At 38.9% G+C, this 20,193-nt stretch overlaps 1 protein-coding gene across 1 annotated transcript in view; it reads right to left on the minus strand.

The window, feature by feature from the left end:
- The window catches only part of CPNE4 (copine 4), a 188,421-nt gene that overhangs the window by 73,477 nt on the left and 94,751 nt on the right, over positions 1-20,193 (minus strand). The window contains exon 6 of the mRNA XM_086468413.1: positions 20,012-20,101. Within this exon, the coding sequence (XP_086324539.1) occupies positions 20,012-20,101 (90 nt within the window). The remainder of the gene's footprint in view (positions 1-20,011; positions 20,102-20,193) is intronic.

Below are 20,193 nucleotides of genomic sequence, written 5' to 3' on the forward strand. Positions count from 1 at the left end.
CATGAATTTTCAGATGCTGTTGAATCAACCTCTTCTGGTGAACAACTGTTTATTGAAAACAACTATTGATGCTTAGCAGCCATCTTTCAGTGCTGCTGAGTGTCAAGAACAAGTGGCAGTGTGCCCTGGTTCTAACACTGATGTGATCTCAATCAAATTATTTATGTACGCATTATCACTCTTCCCATTCACTGGCACTAAGAAAAAGGTGGACTTGAGGTGCAGAATTTCTTGGCTATGCTACCTGTGTGATGAAGTCCCTGCATTAAACCAAAAGTGTGTTGTGACTTGTCTCGGGTATCATAATATTTTTAAGTTTGACCTCCTGAGTCCCGTGATTGTATCTCAACTCACATATAAAAAAAATTGAGTCTTTGTACATACAAAAAAGTGTGAAAATCTGAACAAAAGGTAAGCAATAGTATTTAAGAATGTTATGCTTTTTTTTCAGTTGTGTAACTTGCTGAGATCTGATTAATTATTTTGAACAATGGTGCTTGGCAGTAGTATCTGAGGTAATGGCAGGATCTAGGCTTTACTTTCTCTAGTTCTCTCCAGGATGGTTGCATTGTTATTAACCAGCTTCACATCACAAGTATATAAAATAATTCATTGTAAATTATTTCAATAATCATTGTAAATATACTTCAACAAGAACAACTTTCCTTGAAGGAAATGGTGTGAATAAATACTAATTATTAAATCTATTATGTAAATATGTTAAGGAAAGATACATTAGTTTCACACAAACTGTGATATAAAGAAATGTATTTAATGAATGCACAAGAAAGCAGGAAAGAAAAGGAATATCTCCTTTCAGTGGTTATGACTCTAATCTTTGATTCACTTACATAAAAATGGCTATTTGTTACCACAGCATACTAGCTGAAGTTACAAAATCAAATGCAGTTAGCAGAACTGTCTTTTAGTGATGTGCTCTCACTATGTTAGAAGATCTGTCTTTCAGAAGTACTGAAAAATACCAGAGAAATTCATCAAACACAACAATTAGCTGGTCCCTAACAGAAACAACAATCCCTGCCTCTGTTTTGTAAAATTTAAACATCAGTCAATTTAACAGACGGTTTAGCACAGAGGAGGCCTAGATATATATCTAGACAAAATAATAAAGACGAGATACAGAAATAACTTCACAAACCAAAATTTTTCATCAGAGACTTGTGATTCAGATTCCACCATCTTAAGACCCTTCAAGAGATTTTTGAGAAAGTGCTGAGAATGTACCCCTTTGAAAAGACATATCTTCATATACTGCCTCAGGTTAGGTGCACAAAAATAATCATTACTTTTTTTAAATCCTAGCCAAAAATCTCCAGTGTATTTCTGTTAAAAGCACTTGAATCAGACTTAGGTCACATGGTTTCAGTGTACTTCCAGTTTAGGGACAGGGCTTGCAGATAAAAACATCTTTCACATTTATTCTCTAGTTCTACACATTCAACTAAGAGAAATACTGTTAACAAGGTCATTTGAATTCAAAATGTTAAGGTCCCTTCCAGGCTAAATTATTCTATAATTTTGTAATTATCTATGGGTATCTAGATCTAAAATATTAGCAGAAGGCTGTGTAATTACTGTCATTTTTTCCAGGGGATGACTCCCGAAACTTAGGGAGGTCTATTATCCAATGACTCAGTACAGACCCAGGCCTGAAGAACACCTGCAATCTCATCCCAGCTCAGAAAGCCTTTCTATGGTTTAAGTCACTTCACTGATGTATTTTACTTATGCTAATAATGTAGTGGATATAATAAAATATTTAAGGACTTTTGAGGTGGCTTTGGAAGTGAATATACCATTAATAAAATCTTTAGAAAAAAATACACTTTAGAAGTGCTGATATGTTGGCTAACCATGATGTCAGAACTGAAACAGAAGAGGCTAGAAAAAAGTTTAGGTACCATTCCTGAATACTACAATATATTATCCTTTGTGGATATGTGATTGTCCTCCTTCATTTATCAGTGGAGAAAAGAAAAACACAACAAAGTAGTGATGCTCAGACCTGTATTTGCTTTAAAGTAGGTTTATACAAAATTCAAGGGCATGTAGGAACAAGATCAGATACAGATATTAACATGAAATACTTCTGGATAGGTTGGGATCCACCTGTCTCTTATTAACTGAAATGTAACAGCCATTCTCAACAACTGAGAAATGTGCGAAACAATTAAGCCCCTTTTTGGAAATCACTGAGAAGCAACGGAGACTCCGAATGAAAAGGAGATTCACATCACCTCTCAAAAAAAAAAAAACCCTTGGAAAAAAGGAGTCTCACTGAAATGTGTCTGGTAGACATTTCTGCCTGTCTATGAGATAAGTAGGGACAGCAGAGGAGAAGCTGGGGTAAAAAACACCGGAAAGACAAAGACAAAGCAGGAAAATAATTTTGGCTCAGCAGAAAAGGACTTGAATGTATGAGCAAAGACACTGCCTGCTGCTTGACTGTGTTCAGAGTAACAGGTTTTTGCACATTTTCTGTTAAAAAAATCCCAAACCAAGACTTAATCAGAAACACTTCTGAGTTCTGAAACAAATGCCCCTCTCTAAGATGCTTAAGTATAGCATTGGTCAACAAGAACAACTTTTCATCAATTACAATGCACTGGAGATGGGTCATAAGCTAGATAGAAAGTAGAAAACAAGCTAGTGACCATTTTATTTCAGAGCAATTTTTTTTTTTAACTAGGGCAGAGAGGAAGGAGAGAAAACAAGCTGATAGGATTTTTTTTCCAGCTACTACTACCTCTTTTTTACAGATAATATCACTAAGGTCTGGTACAAGAAAAGGCACTACGGAATTATTACTAGCATGGCAATGCCACTCAAAAAATTGATTCTCAAGGAGGAGAAGGTTTAGGCAGCTTGTTCAGCCTTTAAGAAATCAAAGTGGAATATAAAAGAAGTCATATATTAAGCTGTTTTTATAAACTCCAAGCACTACTAATTTCAAAATACCAGTCAGTTCATGTTCATTGGATAAAAGTATTCGTGCTCAAATATGGTTACATTTCTACATTGTAAGAAATGACAGTAAATGGAACATGCAGTTGCTCCTTGCAGTGTTGTAACATTCATTTTAATAACGCTGTCTCCTGTGGAGGAAACCAGTATTTTATCACAAAGCCAATGGCAGTGCAACTTCTCAAGTACGATTCCAAATTTACAAGGTAGTTTAAGATTCCCAGAATACACTCAAGAGATGTCATTTACAAAATACAGCAGGTAGAAAATTAAAATGACTAATCGGTGGTCCCTTTTCATACATGACAGCTGGGAAGTGCAGGTCTTGTCTATATGAAAAGTATTCCTCTGAAATATGCTTTTCTACAAACCATGAGGGGGCTTGATCAAACAGCTGAACAGTAAAGCTGCTGACTGCATACTGCCTGTCTCGTTGGAACGTCATCCCGAGCTCGCCGTTATCCAGTTTCCTTGCAGAGGAGCAGCACTATGTGAAATGCTGTCTTTACTGGAGATTGCAAAATGTATTACACAAACTTGCAGAAGGAAACAGAAAAAGCCATGGGCTTTCAATTCCCAGTTTAAAAATTTAAAGTAAGAGAAGAAAATTTATCTATGAAATTCTGTCTTGAGTAGCAAAAAAAAAGAACACATTTGGTTTTGGAGGGACTTCTTTTGATAAATAGTCTGGCAGCACTATCATAGATTGAAATTGTTTCAGCTGAAACCAGCATGAGGTTTTGGTGAAAAAAGTTGGGATGAAAATGCTGACAAACTTTGTTTGGCCATTTGAATTTATGCTGGTTTTGGGAGATGTATGTTAAGCATAAAGATGGTATGAGCAAAGGGATGGGTGAAAAAGGGAGTGAACACACTTCTGTCCTCAGGCTCTCCTCCAGCACAGCATTGTGCTGGCATAAATAGGCTAGTCACTAAGTGCTCTTGTGGGATTGCTATTGTAGGACTCTATTGCAGACTTGCACGGATATTTCTCTTTCTCTAGAACATCAGGTGGAAGCCACATCTAAAAGTCACAAAATGATCCTGGCATCACTGGGTTTCGTGCAAACTTTCCTAAAAGATACAAGACAGTATTTTTGAAGAATGATCAATAATTTTGGATGTTTCTGACAAGTAAAACTTGTACAATGCTGAGACATTTTAGCAATGGATACCCTGTGAGCAGCAAAAATTGATGGACAGATAAAATACGAAAGGTGAAGGTAGAAGGTCTTACTTGGCAATTATTAACAGAATAATGCTGATGAAATGTCCATCTTTTCATATTTCTCGGTCCTGGCAAACAAATAATGGAAGCTTTCAGTACTAAAAATACACCCACGTTTTGCAGAATTCACTGCAATCTGTAGTGTTTGGGGTTGTGAAGGATCACCACATCTGCAGGCGCAATTGTGGGACACATATTCTACATCCAAAATATCACAAGCAGAACTGATTCCAGAACCAGCCTCTGCTAATGCTGCACTCCTTGAAACACAAATATTTAAAAAAATATATAATAACCACAGGCAAACCTCTGCGTGTCTTTTGAGATGAAAGGGTGCTTAAAAGTAATATCCTGTAGAGAAAGCAGTTGGTTTTACAGAAAACCTCAGCTATTTGCCTATAAAAGAATGCTTACTTATACAAGACTAACAAAGGAGTATCTTTCTTTTGCTTATTCCTCTTCCCCAAACTTCACTGTTATCTTGTAAGCTCCTCTGAATATCTATTCTATAACTGATCTTGATCTTATACTTGCTGGCAAGTCTGTCCCTGTGCACACAGCAAAGACAGTTACATAGCAGTGATCAGAAAGATATGTTGCTTTCTGTAGGAAGGCAGGAAATTAATAGCCAAAGAAATCAGCACAAGAAGCCGTATATAAGACAGATCAGGCCCTTATTTCTATATCATTAAAGATCGAAGGAAAGAACTCAAATGTCAACAACTTTACAAGTACGTGCTTAATGCTCTGAAGAGCCAGGAAAATGGGAGCCAGTGAGCCTAGGAGAGCATTCAATGAACATTGCATTACCAGGATCCTGTATTTTACTTTTGCAGGTCACCTTAAAGCTATGTAGTGTTGAGGATTTAAAGCTCTTAAGGAGATTAAGGGTTCAAGTGCTGCGAGCAAACAAATTTAGGCTACTAAAATCACAATGCTAAATTTTAAAATGTGCATGAGATGATTAAAAGTATGAGTGATTTTTAATTATTTTGTGCAAGTTTTACATATTCATAATTCTGCTTGGAGAAGCACACACTGCATTCTGATGAGGAATGCGATTATCTCATGCTTTTACCACAGCTTCAGTACAGCACAAGGCAAGGTTTCAGGGACAGGACATTAAATAACATCACAGCAGACTCAGTTTCAAATGTCCATAGTACAACTGGGGCCTGATGCTATCATAACTTCAATTCTAACCACACGTGGCACCTGCTGCTCAGCTCTGACACATCCACTGCTTCACCTCTGCCCTCCCAGGGCTGGTAGGCTTTAATCTGCATGAATTCCTTATACCCAGACTGGCCTGGTGAATGGCTAGAGCCAGGCCATGCTTCTGCTTCCCCCATCTCAGCCAGCCCCTGCCAAGTGTCAGAGGACAGGACTCAAGGACTCCCAGGAGAGGGACAAGGGATCAAGGAAGAGCTGAACTGTAGCAGGAGGATCCTATCTGAAAAGAAAGTGGGAAGGCGTATAGGTTTTCTTAGCATGCCCAAGACAACGAAAAGGTGAACCCTATGGCCAGATCCTCACTTCTCAGACAGCTCAGACTGGTTGGTGGCTGGGCACCTAGGGAGGAAGGAGACACCTTCCCCACAGGAACCTCTGCCAAATAATCTGATTGTGTCCTGCTACCTTTCTTTCTTAGTGACAGTATCACAAAATATTTAAGTGATAACTTTCAGCACTGCTTGGATCAATGTGACTCATTTATTAATAACGTTTATCATTGTGGTGGTTTGGCCCTGGCCAGATGGCAGGTGCCCACCAAAGCCACTCTATCACTCTCACCCCCTCAGCTGGACAGGGGAGAGAAAATATAACAACAGGCACGTGGGTCAGATAAAGACAGTTTAACGAAGCAAATAGCCACACGCGGAAGCAAAAGCAAAACAGAAGATCAGATTCTCTCCTTCCCATCAGCAGGTGATGCCCAGCCACTGTCTGGGAAGCGGGGCTCCAGTACGCGTAGTGGTTGCTCCGGACGACAAATGCGGAACGAATGTCCCCCCCTTTTTCCTATTTTGCCCAGCTTATATTGCTGAGCAGACGTCATGTGGTATGGAATATCCCTTTGGTCAGTCTGGGTCAGCTGTCCTGGCTATAGCCCCTCCCAAGTTTTTACCCACTCCCAGCCTACTGGGGAAATGTTGGGGAAACAGCCTTGGTGCTGTGTGAGCCCTGCTCAGCAGTAGTCAAAACACTGGTGTGTTATCTGGCTGCCACTGCACAGCACGGTGAGGGCTGCATCTCAGGCAAACCCATTATAACCGTCAGTCTGCAGCAATACTCCCCCATGACCACCCCAGTTTCCTTTTATTCCTGAATGGTTGCTTGTAGTATTACGAAGAAAATACCCCTGAAATCTGACAATAGGCAGCTTTTAGTCCCACGTTTTAGCCTGGTCGTGAGCTGAAGACTTATTTTTGGCACAACTCTAACAAAGTATTTTTTTCAGTATTTTGAAGAGCAGGAGTCTGAAACTCTGTTGTCTGTCCAAGAGAAGAATCATGACTGCCTAATGTGAGTAGCTTACTTTTTAATTAGCCTGTAAAAATAAGCCTGCCTTTCCAGACATCTAGTCACCAGATTTTCAAATGTTTTGCTTGCAACTAGAAATGGATTCATTAAAAAACAGAAATAGCTGATATGAAACAGGGTTTCTGTTGAAGGGTAGTATTTTTCTGAAAATCTACAAGGTAATACATACAAGAAAGAAACACAGCAGAGAGCTGTGCGTGTGTAACCAGGGTCAGGCTGAGTATTTGAGGGCATACATGGAATTTCCTATGCTCTACTGCAGCTGCCACAAAACAGGAAAGGACTAGCCTGGCTTATCTATGTGTTTATTCACAGCAAACTAGACATGCTTCAGCTCTAAATAATCCATTTACCTTTCACCTTTTCATGAAGCTGTACTGTAGGAGAAGAAACCAAGGTTTGACCCACTAGCAGTATGTGCATACCCTTGCTATGAATATGCACAATTTCTCAAATAATGAAACAGTAATGATTTAGAGCCTTTTCACGTGAAAATCAACACTTAAATTTCACCTTGAAAGCTACAAGCATTCACCATAAGAAAATATTAAAAGTACATGGCATCAGTATCATCTTTCTGTCAGATGTTGGTGAATACTTACAGAAAGACTGTGTAAGACAAGGAAAGGCACATTTGTCTTTATTTCACCATATTCTCCCAGTTACTGGCAGTCAACAACTTTACACTCTCTTAAAGCTGGAGAGAGCGCTGATATATGCTGTTAATAGCCAGCAAATGCAATAGTTATTAATGAATTCATCTAGTCGCATTTTTAGCATATTTAGAGTTTCTGGCCTCCCAACACGCTTTGACAACATATCCCGTCACTGAACTGAGTTGTAAGGCAAGACAATAAACTTCCTTTTGTTTTAAGCATTGTGCCTGGTCATAGTGATTTTCAAGTTCATGTACCCTGAGGACAAATAAACCATTCCCTTGCAATTTCCCCCAAGTCATTTATAACTTCAGAGCTACCTCTATAAGATCATCTTTCTTTCCAGTCAGAATTTAGTCTCTTTGCAGAAGGAAGCCTTCCTATGATCATTTTTGTTGACTTTCTTTGTATCTTAGTGCCAGTCATTAGCATTAAGATCCTTTTGTGACATTTTGAAGTCAAAACATTCCCAGATTATTTGGTCACCTACAAATTTTGTTACCATATTTTTCACTTTCTCCAGGTAATTTATGACTATCTTAAACAACACCTGGTCCCTGCAGAGATAACCAGAAACCTTCCTGATAACTTCCTCCACTTCTTCCCATCCTTTGTTTCTTTTCTTTTATTCCAGGAAAAGCTGTTAAAAGGAACTGTTAATACACATTTAACTGCATTCTGCACAACTGTGTGAATGGACCCAGCATTTGTCCTCTTTGGGGACCCAATACAATGCTCTAGTATCTTGGCTCCTGCAGTCACTTAGGAGGTTTTATGTGATACAAAGTCCTATATATACTTAATTTACATTAAAACTACTCTTCAGATTCCTGAGAAACTGTTCTGTAAAATGCTGTGTTATTAATTCAAGAGATGGGTATGAATGACAAAGTTGTCCTGCTGTTGTTGTAATTGTTTAAGAGGTATCACAAAGTCCTCATCTGTCCAATACTCCTCCTCTACTGTCTGTAAAAGAATGCTCACCTATGCAAGACTAACAAAGGAGTATCCTTTTTTTGCTTATTCCTCTTCCCCAAACTCCACTTTTATCTCCAAAGCTCCCCTGAATATCTATCCTGTAACTGATCTCAGAGTTTGTGGTGGCCAACGCTATAGTAAAACTTCCCTGGCATGTTTTAGTAGCTGTAACACACAAGGAGAACAACAACGATCCACAAACACACTGAACTCTCTAGTCCCAAGAGCCTTGCTTTGTTCTAGTACTACCACAAGGAGGGCCGTGATCAGCTAAATGCTTTTTCTGGGGAGTCCTGTACAGCATAGCGGTAAAGCATTTTCAAAATCATTTGGAGATCCAACATACATGATAAACACGTTTAATTTAGATTTGGTAAGGCAGATAAAACATTTTATTACAAAACACAGCCACATTCATTATGTAAGGTGCATATACATTATACACATGTACTTACACATTACAAAACATGTATGTCATCTGGCTGGGAGGAAACATGTTTTTGGCAAACAGAAAATGCAGATCTAAATTATTTTAACAGAATGTGTGGTAGATGAGATCACTGTGTACGGAAGGGCTAAACACATATTTGCAGTGTGAGATAAAGTTCACACTTTCAAGTGACCCCTATGTACTGAGACATCTTTTAAAATATTAAACTTTAGACACACTTAATAGCTATTTCTGCCCTAATACTGCCTAGAGTATCACAAACATTAATTCATGATTAGGTCCCTGAAGACGCTTACTGTAATTTTTTTTTTAAACAGATATATTATTTTGCCTTAAATTTGACTCCGCTATGTTCCCTGAGAATACTACAATTTAAAATACACATATTTTACATAAATTACACATAACTGCAATGTGTAACCATTTTTGTGTGGACTATGTTAGCATGGAAACTATAAAGATACAACTCATGAGTAGAATTTTAAGGTAAGCTTTCTACTTAAGTGTCAAAAATATATCATTCATAGCAAAGAATACATTTACTACGAGATTTAACATCAAGAGAAGTATTTTCGTGGGTGTGTAATTTTCAATTTACACAGTAAAATACATATCTGAAAAGAAACCAAGGGTCTTTCTAAGTTGGTTATATGTCAGCCAATGTGAGGCTTTGTTACTTTATGAGATCTGAAATTAGATTGTCTGGAAATTGCCTTCACTGTTCTTTCCAGTCTCAAATGTAGAAAGGAAAAAAAAAACCCAAACGAAAAACTGGTTACACTTTCATTTTCTCTCATTTTTAATATCATGAGACACTCTAAGTTACACAGCAAAATATCCTGTAGACACAAAGGTATGAGACTGATGGATTTTTTTTCAGATATGCAACACTTTAAAATTCTCTCACTACGGCATTCAGCTGCTGCACAAGGTTACAGCTAAACCTTAATCCTGATCTGTTTTAGAGAAAGCAGAGCTTCATTTTATTCTTTTAATTCAAAATGGTAGCACTGTTTTCTAAACTTCTACCATAAGCAGCTCTGCAGCTAGTACTGGTGTCTGTAGGGTGTTCAGTGCATTATCAACACAGTGATTTGAAAATCAGGAATAATGTAGAGGTCATTTAATTCATCAGCTTCCCCTAAGTCTCACCCTCCAGTGTGGAACTGATCCTCATTACAAGAGCTTTGCGTTGTCTCATTTTAAATGGCCCCAGGAATGGGATTTAGTACTTTATCAGGTATTGCCCTGTGAAGGAACCAGACACCTCTGATTTGGATTACAGTCACCAGCAGTTACAGGAGCCTCTGTTTCATTTCAGGGGATTAAAACTCACTTTCAAAGACAGCTCAATAAAGGTGAGAGAGAGCCCTTCAAAACATTTCTCATCCTGATGACTTGCATAGCAAAGCTGCAGAAGGCTGTATTTATTTGCCTTGGGATGGAACCATGGAGGCAGTAATCCATTGGAAGAAAGCTCTCAATAAATGCAATGTAAAAATTATTTGGAGGCAATCCTCTCATTTGCAAAAGAGAAACAGAGAAAACACTCCTCAGATCCTCTAATCCAGACAAACAAATGCACACACAACATTTTTGCTTGTTTGTTGTCCTCTCTCTGCCCTTGTTTCACACAATGAATTACTCTTGCAGTGTCAGGGGGAAGTTTCTTCATTTCTGCCCCAGGGCTCATGGAACTGGGGGCTCTGGTAAGGAATGGGAAGTAAAACATCTCCTCTTACAGGGTAAACTCTGAAATTTGGTCTGTCAGAGTGACCCAATGGATGGGAGGAAGACTCCTGTCTTTTGCTACCCTGCCCATTTTATTCATATGTACCAACTCTTCAGCCTTCTACCACCGTCTTTACTATCAGCCTCAGCCCTTGGAGATGTCAATGTCAGCTCTTTTCTTTTTAACCACTGTATATCAGATGATCTCTCCCTTGTGCAATTCACTTGCACCCCTAGTTATTGTGACAACATTTGTCATTTAGATAGCTATGTCATCTTCAAAGCACTTCACAAACATTAATTAACCCAAATCTAGATTAATTAATCTGACAATTAATTTGCTATATATCCAGCAGTTACAATAATGGAGAACAAACCAGTGTCTACTAAAATAATCAGAATGAGTTCCCTTGACTCCAACAAACTGGGATCAAGCTCATTTCTTGAGTCTATTTCTTTCTCCTAAATCTTCACTGCAATCTGATATTTTCTTCCCCAGCACATTCAACTCCTTTATCAACAGTACACCCAAGGAAAAGGGAGAAAGGAATCTGTGAGCGGAGATCATCCACACCAGAAGTTAATCAGTTTTGTTTTAAGGATGGTCTTAAATCTTGCACCCCACCTGCACAGAGTTTATGAAGATTGATTGGATCAGTTCTTGACATGCTTAGTTGAATCAGGGTTCCAAACACACTGCTGCAATTAATGAATTCAGGAGGCATTCATATTATAAACTAATTGCTAAATTACGGATTAACCCAAGCCGACGAATCAGGGTGAGGAGTTGCAGCAAATTCCCCAAAACCGCTGTAGACCCTGTGAAGTAGGCCACTTGAGTTTTTAATAATCAGTGTAGTGCCTGCAGCCACAGGCACATAGAGAGAACAAGGGCAATATGAAAGAGGAAGCAAGAGAAGCATTTAAGAATTGTAGTATTGTAATGAATCATTTACTGGTGTCCTGGTTTGAGCTAAACCAGAAGTAATTCTGTTCAGTGATTTTAATTTTAGTTAAGTCTCTTTTAAGTAACTGCACTTTTCAAAATCAGCAGTGTTTTTCCAGATAGCGTCTGCTTCTAGTAGTGATAGCACTTCATGTTCTTAGTTAGTATAGTTCATACCAAGGAATGGCATGCAGAAAGGCCCTTGCTCATAATTGTTCTTATAGTGACTAAGGTCACTGCTAAATCCCATACCCCATGTTGGAGTGCTGGAGAAAAGGGGCTGTAACAAAGTAAAAGGTCTCATCTGCAGGGAGGAGCGAGCCGGACAGGTGACCCAAAACTGACCAACAGAGTATTCCACCCCATATACGTCATATTCAGTATAAAGCTGAGGGATCAGGAAGTTCAAGCTCTCTTCTTTGATGGCCGACATCTGAAGAGGACTCTGTCTGCGATTCCGATCCGTGCATTCCTAAATCCAGCGCTTGAACCTAGCTCCTGCACCCGGCTCCTGTCTGATGCTGAGTCCAGCCTGGGACTTCCCCAGTGCCCGCTCTGCACCTGGCTCCTGTCTGATGCTGAGTCCAGCCTGGGACTTCCCCAGTGCCCGCTCTGCAGTGTCGGTCATGACATGTCATCATTGGGGGGTGGAAGTGTTGGGTCCAGCATCAGTTTCATGTACATTTGTATATATTTTATAATTTTCTTATTAATATTATTTATCTTTTCTTTTTATTGTTATTGATTCACTAAAGCTGTTCTAGTTTTCTTTTCCAATCCATAAGTCACTTTTCCTTGTTCTCTCTCCCCTTCCCTGGGGAAGGTAGAGGGGTTCACAGAGAACATCTGGCATTCGTATACTGGCTGGCCCAGCCCTGACCGTGACAACTGGAAAAGTAGGTTCAATGGTATTTATGCAGAGAGGTCTCAGAAACTGGCATTTATAGTGTGCCATTTACTTTAATTTTATAATAATCCTCAAAATAATGTATTGACCACTCAGAAGACTGTTTTAAAACTCAGTCTGCTTAAGCAGTACGCACTTATACAAATATTTCTATTAGCTTATTAAATATACACCATATTTAAGCCTAATCTTTTTGTGCTTCTTTTGACCACCTGTAAGAGTCGGTCTGAAGAACAGCATTGTCTCAACCTTGTCATCAGGGTTATGGTACCCCAAAAGTTAGGCTAATGTCTTGACATGAATCTGCAGCGGCCTGCCTGAGACGCAGTTGCTGATCCTGAGAATTGAATGTGGCACAAACGCCCTGGGAGGCAAAGCTGCATGGTACAAAGAGTGCCGTGCCATTCTCTGGTACCAGGCATGAGCCTGAGCTGATAAGGTGGACCGCATAACTGCTGTCATGAAAGATTGATCAGCATCAATGGAGTCAAGAAGAGGCGGAGATACAGAGGAGGAGCAAGATGTGTTACTTGGCATAAAAGATGTCTCCTCAGCAACCGAACTTTGGAAGCTTTCCCCACCAAGGATCATGACGATCATTAGGACTGGAGGGACACTGCCTGGACCTGGGACCATAGGGATGCCTTGAACCTGTGGTGGTAGCTATCAATCTCTTTCCCCTTTTCACTTTACTTTTCCCTTTCCTTTCACCCTCTTTACCTATTGCACACTGCTTTATGGGCGAACAATAAAGTTTCACTGTTTGATTGAAGCAAACCCCTTTGGCGTGGTCACCTTAATTTTGCACTTTGAGATCACAGCAAACAAACCATCACGAGTCCACCAAGAGGACCATGACACCACCAAAATTACCTAATTATCTAAAATTATTAGCTGCACAGTCAGTTTTACAAGAACTTCTCAAAAATTCGCAACACAGTAACATCCTTCAAAGGACTAATAACTAAATACTACTCACACTACAAAGAAAGATTTGCACCCTCCAAGACTGAGGCAATTATTCTAAAGATTCCAGGAAAACGCCCTGACCAAATGAAAAAGAAATGACTTATTGAAACAGTCATTTGAAGGCATCTTTTGATTCAGATTAAAGACATGTAAAGGTTGAGTCCCCTTTTCTTGTTGTTGAAGACTTTCCACAAGAAGGACTCCATATGCAAATACCTCTTCAGCAACATCAGGGTAAGCAAGCAGGGAATGATTGGCTCCATTGCCATTAATTTTGAGAGTAAATTGAAGGGGAAAATGTAGAACTGCATAGTTAATCAGGTATGACTGAAACCACCCAATCACATAAACAGCCTACTTTGTAACTCATTGTGGGTGCCAGTCTCTTTCTACATGGAATTAAAAGCCCAAAGAAAACAGCAACAACAAATTAGTCTTCTCTTATGGAACAGTGTGAAATCCTTCAGTTCATGCTTTTCTAATCATCATTTGAGACTGCTTGAATTTCCCTTTGTGCCGCATGCTTTTTCAAATCCTGCACAAATTATTGCTGTTGACCATAAACCCTATCTTTCCACATTAGTGCTTCAAACGCTCAATGACAGCTAAACTGTGAAAGACTAAAAGCACTAATGGATTTATCTGAATGTATTACTTACTGCTTGTCTCTTAAGCTTTACTTGGTCTTTTTCACAGGTTCTGCTCAGTTACTTTTACCACTGGCTTTCAGAGATACTGAGGGCTTATTGAAGGATTGCAGTTTATAATATACCTGTATAAGCAGAGCCATAGTCAAGTATTAAAGGTAAAAAGCTTATTGATCTAGACAGCACTGCAGTAATAACTCAGAGACTATCAAAATAACCACTGATATTTGCTTTTCCTTAACTTAGAATACAGCAGCCAATATACTTACAGACCTTTAAGAATTTTTTTTTCCCCTAATGATCCATCATTTTGCATGAAAGATTCAACACTTTGAAGAAATCAGAATGAAATGTGGTTACAACTATTTGAGAAAGACCCAATCTTCCACCCCCCAAAATGCCATAACAGACTCAGGAGAAGATATTATTAAATTATTTTTTTTAACTTTAATTTTTTAATTAATAATATTAAAATAAAGCGATTGCATATTTCCATCCAGTAAAACATCAAAATCTTTCTCGCAGGTTGTGGAGCTTCTTCTATTAACACTGTAAGCAAGGATCACATTATATAACATCATCAACAAGGCAGAAGAGGCACAGCATAGATTATTAATTTAAGCAAAGTGCAAATCTCTGAAGAAGACCTTGTTAACAATAACCTACCACAAAAATGTAGAAAATTCATGGCCTATGAAAACTCACATTGGAAATGCCAATGAATTGCTATTTATAAAGGTCTTAGAATGGAAATTAATTGAAAATCACACGATCTTTAAACTCCCAAATGCATCCCTCTAGCACTAGAGCAACATAGATATACTGGGACCTACAAGCATATGCAGATAGACCCCTCAGCAGAAAACCAAACACATAATTTGTGTGTTAAGACATGGCTACTCCAGCAGATTGAATGGACAGAACTAAGGGACTCAACTGGACATGAGAGAATAGGGGAGAATAGGGAAGAATAGCAGAATCAGGTTTAAACCTCATTAGAAGTGTACAGGAAGAGGCAACCTTCTCACGGTCACCCAAAGGTAAGCAACAGTGATGTCTCAGGACTTCATGCTGCAGAAAGCCATTCATACAGAGGCCTTATGACCTGATGTATGTAACAGCCCTGGCAAACACAGCTGTGGGTCCCACTCATAACTGTACATGCACAAATGTCACCAGGATCATCATCTGTAATCTGGGTTAGGCAGGGATGAAACAATAAACAAACTGACAATGATACAGTTGCAAAGCACAGCTTTTTGAAAGGTAGAATAGCCAATGGACATTCTTCTTTTGAGAATTTTCCCTGTGTGGGTGGAAGATGGAAACGACTTTCTATACAGATATGACACATGCTTCCCCTCTCCTTGCAGCTCATTACTTCAACCGCAGCAACTTTTTTCTTCCATTTTTTTCTGTCTCTTTTCCTACTTTTGTTAACAGAATTTCTTTCAGTGTGGTTCTTTGTACAACCTCAGCAGAAGATATTCTTAGTCTATGCCATGCACATTGCTTGGCCTGTGCCTCTACAGAACTTTGTTAGGTGTTTATTTCCCAAGTATTACAATATTTAATACCTAAACAAAAAGATATTATTTTTCAGAGTATATTACCAAGACTCCTCTAGAAAAAGAGAAATGCTGCAACTATCAGAATGGATGGACAGTAGATGATCTCTACCAGAAGATACTCACAATGCACATCTGTGTTTTAGATAAACCTTTGATGGCAACATACCTCACATGCTGAAACCAAACTTGAATGCCAAAATTCTACAATTTACAAGACCTTCACCACAACAGACTAGGGTAAAAACTGCTCTCAGGAGTATTATATCCCTCACCTAGATTTATCAGTAATTACTGTTGTGAACTGAATCTCTTTACATATTAGAAAAGCAATGCACTACTTTTGGATCAGAGAGGTATTTTGTTCGCTTCAACGCATACACAAATTTTCTGTACTGTTAGCATTAGAAGAAGTTATGACTGGCACTGAAGTGTGACGAGACTTCTCAGATGGTTTCAATGTCTGGGAAGAAAAGCTCAGTAGGTTCATAAATCTAATATATCTTTTTCATAATAAAACCTAGAGCAGCAATAATTGCAATGAAGTTTTACAAGGCATCCTGAGAGAATAAAAAAATAACTGCTCTCTCTGCACCACAGCTAAATAAAGCAAAATTAGATTTTTTTTTTTTAAAAGCCCATAAGGAATTCAAATTAACAGACTTTGTAAAGGATGCTTATTGGTTGCTCTGATTTTAGCGACCTTGCTTCTCTTATCTTTCTGAACAGACATTTTAAACAAGCAAGTTTCAAATGCTTAGACAGTGTAAAGGCTGCTTTGGGTGCAAGAGTCAGAAAGAGCAAACTTCTGTAAGTTAAACTGAGTTGTTTTAGTGTATTTTTGCTGTGTTAATCCCCATTCCTCATAACGCAAATCAGACCACTAATCTCAGTACCCATGCAACTTCAGTGGCAGAGATGAAAGGCCAAGACTTCAGAGCTCCAAAGAGCCTAGATAGGGAAAACAAAGATGGTGATAGTTGCAACGTGTCTGCCGTTGTTAAGAAGTCTCTCTTAATTTGCAGAATTTCCACAAGCTAACATTTCCCTCCAAGCATTTCTGGTGCCTCTTAAAGCCTTAACTTAGATTATGCCTTCCAGAGTATGTTAAAAAGAAACAGCAGGCACAGGTACAAAACTACCCAGCCTTATGGAATTACTGTTCACAGTGACCAAGGAATCCTGGCGAGAAGTTGATGTTCAGCAAGGCAGCTGGAATACACTAAATCTCCCCACATTAAATATGTCACAAGGAATTCTTCCAACACTTAGCAGTGACTTATTGCTATATACTTTATGAAGTGAAACAAAGCAACTAATGTCAAATGTTCTAAGATATGGTAGGGTAAAGACTGGAATGCTTAGGCAATGTAAATCAAAGTATAAACATTCACACACTGCTAAACCCATCACAGACACTTCAACTCTCTAATTCTTACAATTTCCACTCTTCTGTCCTTGCTGCCATCAAATTCCTAAGTTATAGTCCATATAGAAAGAAAACAGAATAGTCATCTGACAAGTACTATATGCTATCTGTCAAACATTCAAGTGATTTGGGGGGCTGCTCTATGACAGCAGTCTTACATTACACCCACCAAAAGGTATAAAGGGCCTAAATTTTAAAGAATCTTAAAGCTTTTTTCTAACTTTACAGTCACAATTAATTTAAAAGTATTTCTGCACTCATGAATTATCTGGTGCAACTCTTACTACTTTTAGCTTTTCTGCAAAGGTCTGAGCTGCAACCTCAGGCAAATACTCAGGTAACTAAATCAGGGCCTGCAAACACTTGCATACACAAATAAAAACGTATTGTCCAAAAAAAAAAGAAAAAAAATTTCCCACAGAATCAAGACTATTTTGAAAATTGTCAGTAGGTTCATAAGATCCATCTCGCCCTGGTTTTCTTCACCCATTCCTTCACTGACTTTCCCCTCATCTTCTCTACAGGCAGTCCTAAAGAACTATTCTTGTTTCTCTTCACTTCTCCCTCTTCAGCCTCCCTTTTGCCAGTATCATCTGCAAACAAACTCGACTACTGTCTCTCTGCTCATAGCTCAAAGACCCCCTTTATTCCCAGACCCATCTTCTTTTGCCCAAGCTGAAATCTCAGCCTTTCTCATACATTCTCACCTCAATTTCAGAGAGATTAAAGCATGTTTCTCCCTCCAGAACCACATTTCTCTACCTTCTCCATCTGGTTGTGTAAGGTGCACTCTCAGAGAGGCTGCATAACATATTACATCTCTTCTAAACCCCCTCAGTATCTCACAATTTGAGTATACCATGTTCTCTAGCATTTTGCCCCCTTCAGTTCTGCTCCTTCTTACCTTCGCAGAATGCTGCAGCAGCTACGGTACTCCAACCTTCTTTAGCCATGTCACCTATGTCTGTATGTCCCACCAGTGGCTTGCCTTTCTGTGACACATCAAAGAACTGCTCACCCTCCCTTTTGAAGCCTTTCATAGCTCACTCCATTCAAAAGCAAAAGCTCATCTCCGAACCCTGCCTGAGCTTTGATGTGAAGTCATTGTCCAAAAAAACACTGCCTGTGCTTTTTCCAATGCTTCCCTTTTGTCATGAAGTAGCAGCCTAGGCATCAGAGGCACCAGTGGAGGCCCCATCCGTGGCAGTACCCCTTCTCCCTGACTGTCCTTTGAGTCAGTCATGTTACTACCTCTGGAGGGTAGCTGCTTTTTTTTTTTTCCTCTTTTCCTCTCCTGGAGATCTATATTGCTTATACAACATAGAGTAATTTGCTTGTCTTCTATGTTTCAGGCAACTAACTTATAGATATTTAATCTACCCAGGAAATTTGTAAAATTGCAACCTCCCAAGATAACAAAGTCATTATCCTGACACTTCGCATTACTGTCATCCTACACATGCTACAATAAATAACTCCTCTACATTTCTTCATTTGCATTAGAAATCCTCTTCAGCAAATACTGTTAATTTTGCTTGCAGTTTAAAATAGAGGCTGTTCTTTCCCTACACCTCATTCTCTAATTCATCTACTACAACTCTTGTTTCAAACCCATTGGATATGCCAAACACAACTGGTTTGACCATTTACCAACTAAGGGAATAGAAAGATCTTTCACGGATCTCTGTACCACCCGAGGTGTTGATCTTCCTTCCAACATCTCAGATGCACCTGTCACAAACACACTGGTCTGGCCTCATAAGTGTCCTGTGCTCCATCTACCTCATCCTTCACTTTTCCTTGTTACATCTCTCATTATTTCCTCAAACTTCGTCACTCTTTTTGTACTTGTTTTGCTCTTGGACTCATCTTGTTTGCCCAACAGTACCACAAGCGACAGAAACAATTTATAAAGAAAACCATTCATACCTGTCTTCCTTTTACGTCCCCAATACCACACAAATGTATATATACAAACACTGTGTCAGTACCACTGTTTTTCCATAACAACAGTGCTGATTTTGTGAAGTTATAAATGACTATCAGCATGACCAGTATAAATTCAAGCATTCATAAGACTCCTTTTTATGTTTTCCACCCATTTGTGGCATGCATTGTAACATGTAGACACCAGGCATTTTACTTTTTCTATCGATACAGCACATGCTACAGTGTGTAACGAGCCAAAAATAACAATACCGCTTCTGCGTGATTGTGCAGCTATAATGATGAAAGAAGAAAGGTTTGCAAGGAGAAGGAAAAATTTTTATTGGACAATTTGGTATGGTAAGAAAAAACGTAAAACATAATTTTGGGTCTAGTGTCCTCTCATCACGTCCAAGAGGCTGAATAGACACTGGGGACAGCTCTTCATTTAACGTTTTTTAATTTAGTATTAACCTTAAACCCTATTAGAAGATATAAACGATTGGATTTAGCCTTGATTTAACCTGAATTAGCCACAAGCAGATGAATTTTTCTACACAAAGCTCCAAGTTTCCAACTTTGTGCTGACTAGTAACACTGCCATTACTATGGCACGTCTTTTTGTGGCCACCCTATTCTTCAAATATAATAACAGACCTCATAATTCAGTGTTTCTTTTACAGAGAGTCCCCAGACATAAAAGTGAGGAAATAGTAGTTAAAATGGTGGCAGGGCTGCCACTTCCCTTGAGTATACTTCCACCAGTTAAATGTTGCTGGGTTCAAATTATCCAACTGATTGGCAAAAACAGCCCCATCATTTTTTGAGGTTACTGTAAGAAGTTTAGAGCGTAATATACTGATGACAGTGGATTACCACTTCTCTGCATCCTTAATATGATTGTGGTAATCATAAATCAGCTGAATGATCATCTTTTCCATCAAAGAAGAAGGCAGTGCAGAGTAGCAATTTTCAATCAAAAAAAGGGAGACAAATTTTTGTGCTCTGTGAATAAAACTATTCAAAAAGTAGGAATGACTTCTGACCTTTAGCCTGCGGTCCTGGTCTCCACTGCACAGAGAGTTTACAGACACTTTAAAGGTCTTCCAGGCTGGATTTAAGTTATTCATCACAACCTGTGAGTGAAAACAAAAGGAGGGAACCCTTAACATTTGCATATCTCCAAACAGAATGCTAACAAGAGCCCCAATTTTCAATACAGTTCATT

The sequence above is a fragment of the Leptosomus discolor genome, chromosome 7, assembly GCF_034619465.1.
Source record: "Leptosomus discolor isolate bLepDis1 chromosome 7, bLepDis1.hap2, whole genome shotgun sequence".
In the NCBI taxonomy this organism is placed as follows: Eukaryota; Metazoa; Chordata; class Aves; order Leptosomiformes; family Leptosomidae; genus Leptosomus; species Leptosomus discolor.